This window comes from Micropterus dolomieu, linkage group LG05 (assembly GCF_021292245.1).
Source record: "Micropterus dolomieu isolate WLL.071019.BEF.003 ecotype Adirondacks linkage group LG05, ASM2129224v1, whole genome shotgun sequence".
Lineage (NCBI taxonomy): Eukaryota > Metazoa > Chordata > Actinopteri > Centrarchiformes > Centrarchidae > Micropterus > Micropterus dolomieu.
Window position 1 is genome coordinate 23,087,934 of NC_060154.1, and position 11,982 is coordinate 23,099,915.

At 40.1% G+C, this 11,982-nt stretch overlaps 1 protein-coding gene across 3 annotated transcripts in view; it reads left to right on the forward strand.

Annotated features, from left to right (window-relative positions):
- si:ch73-63e15.2 (protein strawberry notch homolog 2) overlaps positions 1–10,130 on the forward strand; it is a 65,306-nt gene extending 55,176 nt beyond the window's left edge. For all 3 annotated transcript variants that reach the window (XM_046050120.1, XM_046050121.1, XM_046050122.1), the window contains 10 exons: positions 946–1,017; positions 1,198–1,306; positions 1,420–1,491; positions 1,648–1,791; positions 2,150–2,244; positions 3,139–3,231; positions 3,356–3,487; positions 4,198–4,274; positions 4,583–4,773; positions 5,617–10,130. In XM_046050120.1, the coding sequence (XP_045906076.1) occupies positions 946–1,017; positions 1,198–1,306; positions 1,420–1,491; positions 1,648–1,791; positions 2,150–2,244; positions 3,139–3,231; positions 3,356–3,487; positions 4,198–4,274; positions 4,583–4,773; positions 5,617–6,854 (2,223 nt within the window). In that variant the 3' untranslated portion in view covers positions 6,855–10,130. The remainder of the gene's footprint in view (positions 1–945; positions 1,018–1,197; positions 1,307–1,419; positions 1,492–1,647; positions 1,792–2,149; positions 2,245–3,138; positions 3,232–3,355; positions 3,488–4,197; positions 4,275–4,582; positions 4,774–5,616) is intronic.
- Positions 10,131–11,982: the final 1,852 nt, after the last annotated feature.

Sequence of the window (11,982 nt, forward strand, 5' to 3'; positions counted from 1 at the left end):
TTTCCATAGTGACACAGCATGACCGTTCTTTTGGGAAAAGGGCAAGGAGTGTGCAATGGGATGGCAGTTCCAGGAAGTCATTCCTGTGTTTGCCAGCTGTGTTCGGTAAATCTGCATCAACAATAGGTCACATCCCATCTGCCTGCCTGCCTGAACACGATACAACGAACGCACGCACGCACACACACAGACACAGAGTTGCTCCAACTTAGAAGGCTGAATACTATTGCAACTGGCTGACTCCAGATCAGCAGTGAACTAGTATTTGGCTAAGACATCCTTTTGTTTTGGTGTCTCAAGGCATTTTTCTGTGTGGGTAGAGCGAGCAGCTGGCTACAAGACTGGATTGCTGTTGACTTTGCTTCTTCAAAATTTTCCTTTACCTCCCTCGCAGTTCATTTGAAATCTTAAAAGTAACGGTCACACACAGGCTGGGATTTTAGATAATCCCAGCATTGAAAGTTAACTAAATATTGTGTTTGACCGATGTTTCTCTCTGTCTTCTTTTTTTTTCAGTTGTCTTCTGTCTCTGTGACTTTGAAAAAATGAACCTCTTCTGTTTCCTCTTGATACTCAGGGCAGAGACCAGTCTATTGTGTTGAATACTGTATCTCTCATATTTAAAAGAGCAGAATTAATAAACGAAAAGGCTACAAGTCCTCGCTATCATCTGCAGTAAGATTGTAGTAATCATGTAATAACTGTATAGTCTTCATATTCATATTTATCCTTTTTTTAATTTAGTTATAAAATTTCACGTTTACCCTCTCGTACCAAGGCTGAGCAATAAAGTCAGGTTGGGTCATGATGATCAACAGCAAACAGAGATTTATCCCATGTCAGTGTGTCTGTCAGTATTAGTGTGATGATGCTCTGAATGCTCTGAAGGCTGTAAACCTAATACCGCTAATACTAATAATAATATGTTGCTAATCCACTTTGCAGGGTGCATTAACCCATGGAGACAGAAGAGCCACAGAATCCAGAGACCTGAGCAAGTACAATTTTGAGAACAAGGTACTTCCCCCTGAAAATAATGTCATGATATGAGTGTCAAAAATGTTTCATTAAGGTTTTTCTCACTTTTTAGTAGTATACAGGATTTCTTATGTTAAATGTTATTTTGCGTCACTAAGTTGCTGAATGAGCCTTCTGAGAGAATTTGTCTTTACCTGTTACATGCCCTTTTTGTTGCAGTATGGTACCAAGGCTCTAGATAAAATCACCAAAGCAATCCTTGGCCACATAGAGAACAAGGTGCCCCCTCCCAAAGGCTACCCTGCGGGTGACGCCATGTTCTTCAGAGGTATGTTATAGCTTTGTTTGACTGTCAGCATGTGTAAACGGAAAACAATTTCACCAGCACAACTTTTATAGCGATTGATGAGTTAAACAACTATATGTCTTTCTTTATTTCAGACATGAAGATTGGAATGATGGATGTGGGCATCTTTTGTAGGGAGCCTCGCTTTGGGATTAATACTGAGAAAGGTAGAGTACCCAAGAGGCATGCAGGCATATTTTACTTAAAATGAATATGTCGATCTAGGCCACCTACTTGACAGTTTTAACTCCGTTGTGTCCTGTGTTCATCTGTCAACACAAAACCGGCTGCATTAACTGTTCTGTGTTGTGTCTTTATCCCAGACTGCAGCATCACCAAGTTCTTAAATCGCATCCTGGGCCTGGAGGTCCACAAGCAGAACTATCTCTTCCAGTACTTCACTGACAACTTTGACTACCTAATTGAGAAGGATAAGAAGGAGGGGAAATACGACATGGGAATCCTAGGTATGGAGATCAAGTGCTACTCAACACACGATTCTGTTTTAGGTTTTACATAAATCCACCATTGGTCATCTAAAATGGAAATGAAACGTCGCCCTAACCACCAAAAGAAAAAAACATTAGAATCTGCTTTTATTTTTTAAAATTGATTGACAGGCTTTTCAAATACACATTGCTGTATAGCAATGTAAGCTAATCAGTTACATCAGTAATGTTGTAAAAACAATTAGACATGTCGCTGTTCCTTTCTTCTGTTATCTGTCAACATATCTTAAATTGGATTGATTTACAATGAAAGATGCTTCCTAATCTTCTAATGTGAGTAATTATTGTAACCTTGTTCTTTTGGTGTCTGTGACAGACCTCGCCCCGGGTAACGATGAGATCTATGAGGAGAAGCAGGAAACTTTCTTGACAGTTGGAAACCCTCAGGATGGACAGGTGGTTCTCTATAAGGTAGGCACCTCATAACCTCATCTCAGGTTTATTGTTAGCTGGTTATCTGTATGTTGTACATCACCTGTGATTCACCTGTGTTGTGAGACTCACGAATCATTACAGTGGCCAGAATACCATTATTGTGTCATATCTTGAGTTAACCTGCGAGGTTCAGCTTTAGTTTTAAAGGAGCCAAAATAAGAATTGTGGAGCACAAACCAAGAGCAGACCCACGAAATTGTGTGGCCTAGAAAGATCTTGAGGCATTACACGTGACCTTCCTAATCTTGTAACAGAATGAACACTGCTTTGTTGTGCCTGCCAAGAAAGCTTGAGCATTAGGAACAAGAAAAGATTGTATGAATAAACATGATTCCAAAAAATGCAAATCTTGTTCTCATCTCTCTTTTTGGTGCCAGTAGACCAAAACAATGAAAAGTTCAGTTTAGTGGCAGGAAATACCAATCACTATGAATTTATTAAGATTTCCATGAAACGGTTTCCACTATGCACAGTTTTTGCATACAGAGAGACCTGGTACAACTGAAATTTGTTCCACAACCTGCACTCCCCGAGGTAACTCAAGTGGCTGCGCCTGCACTATGGGAGTTTTGATTAATGTTACTTTGCTAGCAGTAACACTGTGATCATAGCGGCTTAGCCCACGGCTGAGGAACCCATGTAGACACTAGTGGGAGGTGGAAACAGAATAATTACTGGTATCTTCTGCTTTTAGCTGTCAGCTGCAGGCTAACCTGCATTTGACAATTCAAAGTTGGCACCTGGGCAAAATGCTGCTCAGCTTGGACCAGTTTAGCATGTACAGAGATAGATTGTCAGAGACTGTCCAGGACTGTTTGGTTTCCCTTCTTTCACATCACATGCGTTAATGATGTTTTTTACCCATTGTAGATCAGTGTGGACAGAGGCATGCCCTGGGATGAGGCCTATAACAGGTCACTGAAGCTGAGTGGTCCCGATGATGGATTCTACCTGTCCCTGAAGGTGAGTTCATGTTATAATAAGCAAACTAAACCCGGGGTCTACTGTAAAAGGCACTGTATGTATAGGATGTGATGGCAAAATGTGCTATCCACTGAAAAGATAATATTTTATGTCCTCTCTGCAGCTGCGAGGTAACCACCCATGTGTGCTGCTGGCTGAGCAAGGAAGAGGCAAGAACCTCATTGTTTACAAGCCCAACATTGGCAAGCAGGCCCACCCCGAGACCCTGGACAACCTGCAGCAACGCTACCGGAAGGTAACTGATTCGATTGTCTGTTGCTGAATCAGTTAGGCTAATAGCTGTGTCTGTATATTGGTCTATCAATACTCAATAATGTCCATCTAATGATTTAATGTTCATCTGTGATTTGGCTTAGTATATTGTCTTATGAGTATATATCTGTTGATTACATTACAACAGAAAAAGGTCAAGTATATAAAAAAAACATCTTGTGGTTATGGGGAAGGTTTGACAGAAGACGAAGCTGTACATTTTCAAGACTTTCCTCTTTCCTCTTGATGTGCAATTGTTTGTGGTGTATATGTGGAGTGTGATGCCCCCCTGTGGCCACGGAAGAGTAGTGAACAAGGCAATGTTCAAGACACCCTAGAGCTGAACAATGTAGCAATATATATTGAATTCAGTTCAATTGAGTGGGGCTTTATTGGCATGGCATTGTCGAATAGAAACATGTGCATAAACAGGAGAAGTGTGCTAAAGTGCGCAAAAGTAAAATGTTTCTCTTCCCAACATGAACAACAGGGTGATAATTAATGAACTTTCACCTAGTCTAGTAAACACGATAGTCATCTTCTCGTTGACACATGAGATGATGAAACTATGACGTGACTCTCAGTTGGAAGTTAAAGACATTTCTTTATTGCTAAAGTTTCTGCACAATTGTGTTGCATCAGACTGTGGTTATGATGAGTCCTTTGCTGATTTCGGTGTTGTACATTTTCCAGGTGACTCCAGAGGAAGCCCAGGACAGCTGGGAGAACCAGTTCACCTTCTCCTTCAAGAAGTGTAGCCATGCCAACTGGTAAGTAGGGAATCCACAATGTCCCTTGGGATTAATGGCTCAATGCATCCAATCAGGCTGCTACTTATTAGGATTCAGTCAGGGGGGTTTTAAGACCAGATGCCATTCCAAAGGATTTGCAGATCACCTGAGAACTAGTCATGAAGAAATAACCTCACAAGTGCCTTTGTCACCAGATGAGCTGTTTAAAGTGCTAGGATGGAGCCGTCCTTCAAACTGCCATACATATTTCCTGATAGAGGGATTTACCGGGCTCTTTTCTTGTATGCATAAATATTTGACTTTTTGTACTCTGTCTCTTTCTCTAGGAACGGGAAGTGTAAGAAAATTGAGGAGGGCCAGGAGTGTCTGCAGGGCATGCGCCTCCGTCAGTACCACATGTTGTGTGGCGCTCTGCTGCGTGTGTGGAAGCGCGTATCGGATGTGGTGTCTGATATCACCAGCTCCAGTATCCTGCAGATTGTTCGCCTTAAAACCAAGCAGCACAACAAGCAAGTTGGTCAGTACATCCCCCCGACACAAGTGACATGTAGTCCACTAACACAGTGCACATTTTACTGGCTTATAGAAGATCTCTCACACTGGTAGGAATATTCTGTAAATACTGATAAAAGAGTTTGCTCTAGGCCAGAGTTGCAAAATGTGAAATCGATTTGCCAGATGTCAGTGAGTTGTTTTGATGGTAAAACGTGATGCTGTGAAAGTGCTGACAGTTCTTTTTGACAAATTGAGGAAATCAAATTGACGCTTACTTTCCTTATTTGTCTCCTATGAACTCCAGTTAGTACTACATTGATGCTGACACTTCTGAAATTATTAGGCCAGAAACACTGAACATGTTGCAATGCAGCTTGACATCCATGGAAACCCAACAGCACGAGGACGCTCACTGGAGATTCAGTGTCTGCTCTGTTTTCTCAGTGCGCTACAAAGATTTTACAAAGACGTGAAAGTTTTATTTATTTATTTTATTTTAATTTTTTTAACACAAACACACATACGCTTTAATTACTTTCCGCTTTAATTACTTGTTTAATGAAATGTTTGGGGTTGATTGTTCTTATGTAGTTTGTATGATGCTTTGGCAATATTGTTGTTATACATTCATGCCAATAAAGCTAATTTGAATTGAATTGAAAGAAGAATAAACTGTAGATGTGTGTGTTTATGAAATGTTTACTGTTGTAGTGATATCGCCTTTAAATGAACTGAAATGATCATTGTAGAATATCTGGTTTTGGATGATTGCATATTTTGAAAAGTCTTTGGTTAAAGCAGTTCATTTGTTAAAGCCTTGTACCTCACTGATAACGGGCATGACCGTACTTTTCATCTCTCCCAGGTATCAAGATCCCCGAGAACTGCGTGGCCCGCGTGCGCGAGGAGCTGTTGCTAATGGACGAGGAGGTGAAGAGGAGACGAAAGGAGAGGGAGCAGCAGGCAGCGGACAAGCGACTAGCTGAGGAGCGCATGCGTAAAATGGAGCAGGACAACAAACACCTCCTGGCAAATCTGTTCAGCCAGGCACCCATGCAAAACCAGTCTCTTGCCCAGTCTCTCGCCCAGAGTCAGATAATCAAACAGAAACTAAACCAAAACGCTCTACAAAGGACACAAACTGGGAGCCTGCATCTACAGAGAATACAAGCGCAAACCCAGTCCACTTTACAGCAGCCCTCCCAGAACTTAACCCTGTTGTCCTTACAGAGAAACCCCAACCAAACCCAGCAAAGGACCCATAACAGCTGGCCCATCAATTCCACCACCACCAACCAGGGCTCTCTACCCAACACGTCTAGCCTCGCCTCCAGTTTGTCCCAGTTTTACCCCCAGAACTTTCTGTCCCCTTTTCCGCAGCTGAAGAATCCGTCTCTTTCACTCTATCAGACCGCAGTGTCTCCCAGCTTGTCTTCAAAGACTAGCCTGGATGATATCTTGGACCTGACTATGAGCTCACCATCCCCCTCCCCAGACAGCACAGAGGGTGGACTGCATCTGGACGGCCTGACAGGACACACTGCAGGATTCGGAGATGACTTTAATATAGACTCTCTGATCTCTCAGAGTGCACCGAATGGCCAGCACGCTGCACAAATGCAGCAGCCTCTTTTGTTACAGCAGCAGCAGCAGCAACAGCAGCAGAGCCACAACCTGCTGGCCAATAACCACCACCAAGACTTATTAGCTTTTTTTGACTTGCCCCTGTCTCCCCAGATGACCACACAGAAAGCCAGCCCTTCATCCTCTACCTCTTCCTGCTCATCCTCCACGTCCTCCACCTCTTCTGTGTCAAACAACCTGGTTTCTCACGTCTCCGCCAGCCACCTGCCCACATCCACCCTTATCCCAACATCGTCCTCCTCGTCTTCTCTCTTCCCCAACCCGTCCTCATCCTCCTCTCTGTTTTCCAACAACTCCTCTCACTTCCCGTCCGCCTATCTCCTCCCCCAGTCAGACACCCTTTCGTTACCCAACGGCCACTGCAGCCCTGGCGCCCTTGACGTCCGTGAGGCTCTGAACAGCATGCTACAGGCGGGCCCGGACCGCAAGTCTGTCATTCAGTACCTGCAACAAGACTAAAGCGCTTCAACAGCAACAGCTCATCTGGACTTTGTTTTTCTTTAGGTATTTTTTTTGTTTAGTCTTTTTATAGCATATTGTGTCTTGTTCGCTGCTGTCTATGATCGCACCCCCGGACCTACTCCCTCTCCCCTCAGGGCCTATAGTCATGTCACTGCCTGTCCTGCGCTCGGCTCACCCTTCTCTCTATCCACCTGTAGCGTTCACCTGCTTGAGGCTGTTGAGGTGATGGCGGGCTCGATCAATATCAGATTTCTGCTCCAAAGTGTGTCATCTACAGTGAAAGGCAGCTGTGTTTAAAAAAAATAAATAAATAAAAAAAAAGGAAGCAAGTGAAAAAATAACATAACTGTATTTTATTGAACATACGAGCTGTCAAAACAAAAGCTCATTCTTTGAGGTGTGGAAAATCTTTATTAAACCTCCCGCTGCTGATGTTACGAGGTATGATTGGTGAAGTTGCTGGAAGCTCTAAATGCCTTTCACCACATCTTTCGACTTTGCTTTACTGTTACTTCGCTTCATGGCTGTTTGTCTTGACTAAAACAAGGCTGTATGCAAGGCTTGGTTCGAGTGAAACAAAAGATAGTGTTGAACTGGAAGATGAGAGAAAAACAGATAAAATCTTGTAGCTGATTTGCCATGAAATGCCTCAGTTTTCTGTTTTTTTTCTTCTACATGCTCCCTCTTGTTTCTCTCCCTGCTTGTATGAACACTAGTGTGAGGGAAAAGGGAGATGAAGAGCAGTCTGCTGTTGCAAACAGTGCCTTTGGAAAAATCTATAAATGCAGTCTTTAAAAATCTATGTAGCCTAATGTATAGATTTATACTCTTGAGCATTGGTTTTAATTTTCTTTTAAATATGGTATATTTGTATTTAACTTTTAGCCCCCTCAGTTAGTTAGTCAGTCATTGTTTGGGTTACACTATGCTGGTGGTGGGTTTCAGGAAGAAGCCTCCATTAAGCCTGTATGTGCTTGTCTGATTATCTGACTTGTCCTTTTTCTGTGTCCTTCTGTCCCTGTTGATATGAGGTCGGTATGGCACGGATTATTGAGTAGCATGGATAAAAAAATGTGTCCAAATAATTTTATCACCCTTTTTTAAAAAGCTGACAATAACATTTAGTGATGTGACTCCTGGTTTGATTTGATTTTGAATTTCTCAGGAAAGTCTCGAGTGCGTTGTTGTTGTTGTTGTTGTTGGGGTTTTTTTGTGTCATTTTGACCAACACAGATTTGAAATTTTCTTTTAAGTCTAGAATTTCATGTTTTTATTGTCTGGAGATCTGAAAGAAAATCCTGTTGTTTTTAACTAAAACTTTGCTTTGATAATGGCAGTCTGAGACAAATTTCTCATTAAAACTGTTTCCAATTCAGGCGTCACGGCTATAAAAACATTTGAAATGTGTAGACTTGTCATGTTCGCTGTGTATGATAGTACATATTTAAAAACCTGTGAGATCTGGCCATATTTGTGTGAAAAGGATGCACTGTAGTTGGTCCATGACAAAATGCCGGGATAAGTTCAAGCGATTAAAAAGCAATAAAACCATATTCTACATTTGTTATGATACATACATGCCTAAGTACTGTTTACGCTCAACAGGCAAAGCTTTGTGGTTACCTTTGCATACCTATGAATCTTCTGTTGTGCTTCATAGTATTTTAGTTGACCAGATTTTGAAATGTATACAACCTTTGTGTAGTAAGTTTTCACGGGATGAACGCAATGCGTTCTTGATGTTTTAGTCATCGTTATTATTAAAGTTATTGTTATTTATATTTAAGGGATATTTAGATTTTAGGTATGTTATCCTGCTTATTAGAATAGTTAATGAAATGTTTGGTCAGGGAAGTTTCTAGTGTTCAAGATTACTATAAAACAAATTCTATTATAACCTGCCACCAAATACGATTGCACTGTTCTATACTGCTGTACAGTGTCTGGATTCATTTCTGCTCATTTCAGTTTCGCTTTTCTCAACTAGAACTGTTTCTCCAACTTGTAGACCTTTTGTCAGGCCTTCAGTTTGCAGAGAGATACCAAAGTGTTCCACGGGCACCCCCAAAAGTTACTGGCTCTAAGAAATCAGAACTTTTATCAATCTCAGGAAGAAACCTACAGGAGGTGTAACGGCGGGGCGTTAGCAGAAATATATCATATCCCCTTATGACAGTGGTGAAACTAACCAATACATGTGCTATTTTTTCTAAAGTCTGTGCTGTGACTCTTGCTGTATTTATGTTTTAGACTTAATGTGATGGGTTTGCTGTTTGTCCTTGTGAAAATGTCAGTGATTCTACATGTTTATGCCTTCTTAGGGCAAATATGAAAGGCTGTTTCTTTTTCAGGAACACTCTTTTTCTGTGGACAGTTTTATTTGTGTTGCAGTTGTTGGACATTTAATTCATGTTAAAGCTGACAGAGTTTCGAATCGATTCACACCTAGGTTATACTGATATGTGCAATTGATCTGTCCAAGCCTTTAGCCCTCCTCCCTCAGTGTAACCGATGTTTAGGTTTAGACTGACTCACAGTATCACAAATTCTTGTTAATGCTTCCATTTTTTTCATTTGCAGCATCTTACTCTTGCGCGTTTTACTCGTACCTTCATTAATTTTGCTTTTTAATATTCCACATCAGGCACATTCCGAGACATCAATCAATCAATCTGCAACAGATTTGCCTTTGATTTTGTGTTTTATAGTCACACAAATAAAGCTTTATGCATTTGAGGGACATGGACCGCATTTCTAGGAAGAAAAGGCTTCTTTGTTTTTTTTTGGAATCCTTCATTCGTATAGTTAGGCCTCTTATCATTTTATTATCCTTTTGCACTAAGAATGGCATAATCAAGTTACTGTTCTCTTGTTGGTTATGATTGAGCGTTGCAAGCTTGTGTTTCTGAACTTTGATGGATAGCTCTGTGTATACTGTAACCATATCTCTTGGTTCTACAACATATTATATGTTATCAACGTTATCACTCAAATAATTTATTGCTAACAAAAAATGAAACAAAAAACATGCTACTGATTGTATGTATTTTTAAACAAAGCCTATTTTTTCTGTAAAAAAAGAAACTGTGTTCAGCACTTTTATTCTGGGTTGTGCTTTTGTTTTCTATATATTTATAATTTAGATCCAAATGTATATATTGTAAAATTTGTGCCTTTCAACTAATTCTTTAAAAAAGGTTTTCTACTCATTTAAGGAAGGACTATATGAAATTGCAATCTTAACTTTGTAAACAAATAAAAACTTGAAGATTGCTGAAACAGAGTCTTTTGTTCATCTGGGTTGTCCCATTTTTTCCACGCCTGGTTTAGGAAAAGCACTTTGTTGAAACTGCTGGAGGTTTCATGCAGGGTTCATGTAGGAAGAGGCAGCGTGTGTGACGTCTCGCCTCATTCATTTGAACAACGTAACATGAAGAGGACAGACTGAAGAGATAAAATAGAGTAGAAATAAAAAGCGGAGGTTGAACTGTAACTCTAAAAACATCTGAACTCAGCAGCCAACAACAAACAATATGGACATAACTAGTTTCTGATGTAGGGCAGTGTCACATGAAACATGAGCATTTGATGAATGTCACACAGCCATGGATGAATTACTGAACACGCCTACAGGATACAGACCCGGGGGCCCTTCTTAGAGGACTGTTATTAATATTTCTTGCCATAGAGACAAAAGTCAGTCTGAAAAACATGTTCACTTTGAACTTGTCATGACAAACACATTTAGTGGACTTTCTACATAAATCAGTTTTACAGTATCATTAATAAAGTTTTGGCAGCCCTTTTTAGTTGTCTTTTTCAGTGGTGGACAGTAAGTACCTAAGAACAAATTAGAGGTATTTGTACTTTACTTGAGTATTTTCTTTTCATGCCACTTTCTACTTCTACTCCACTATATTTCAGACGGAAATATTGGGAAATAAACTTCACTATCTGACAGCTTCAGTTATTGGTTACTTTAAAAATTAAGATTTTTACATACAAAACATATGAAGAGTTTTTTTAAAAAAAAATGACGTTTTGTTATAAATTAAACTACACAACAGTTTATACAAGAAGTGGAGACCGGGTATGGTTTTAACACTTTTTGCTTCAGCAACTATAACTCACTGAATTTTGTAGCTAGAGTTCTCAATCTTTTATACAAAGTACCCACATTTGTTCACTGCAAATGGCATCAATTAATTCAATCCTCTACAAGAATATCACAGACCTTGTGAGCTGATGTCAAACACATTGTGTTCCCTTTTTAATACCTACCCCAATACTGTGGTAGGTTGTAACAAGACAAAAGAAGCAAAAATAGATGTCACACCATATGATATCCTTCAAAAACAGGTAGTGAAATAAAAGAACAATGTTTCACTGTCTGATGACTCGCGCACATGTACAGTATGTGTATGTAAATTTATCTATAGAATAAACTTATTAACAGTATACTTAATAAATACTACTACAATGTACTTAATTAAAGAACATCTTTGTACATCCTTAGATCTAACAAAAAAGAAGTGTGTCTGTGTGTGTCAATGTGTGTATATTCTTAATCAGACTCACAGTCGGATCCGGATCGTATACTGAAATGATCACATAACTCCTATCTTATCTCTTATTGGTGGAATTGGTGTCGTTACAACTCTCACCATGTAACAACCATACCCGGTCTCCCCTACAGCTGAAACGATTAGTTGATTGACAGAAGTTTTAGTGGCACCTGTCAATACAATTCTGCCAATTCTGTCATGTCAACAACACTGGCAAACAAAACAATACCAATTGTACTTTTTACTTTTTATGCTTAAGTGTTTTTAAAAGCAGGTACTTTTGTATTTTGACTCAAATTGAAATTTTGATTGAAGACTTTAGTGGAATAATATTTAGCAAGGGTATCTGTTCTATACAGGATTTGTGTACTTCGTCCCCCACTGTCTTTTTTAAATAAAGACATATGTTGTGCCATCAAGTCAATTACTCATTTGTGTTGAATTAAAATGACTGAAGTGAAACATGCCTCTTGTGGCGACCAAAACTGGGAGGAGAACTTATTTACAAGGGGGACCGACTTCCTGTTGGTGACGCAACACTTACGTGATGACGTCGTGAA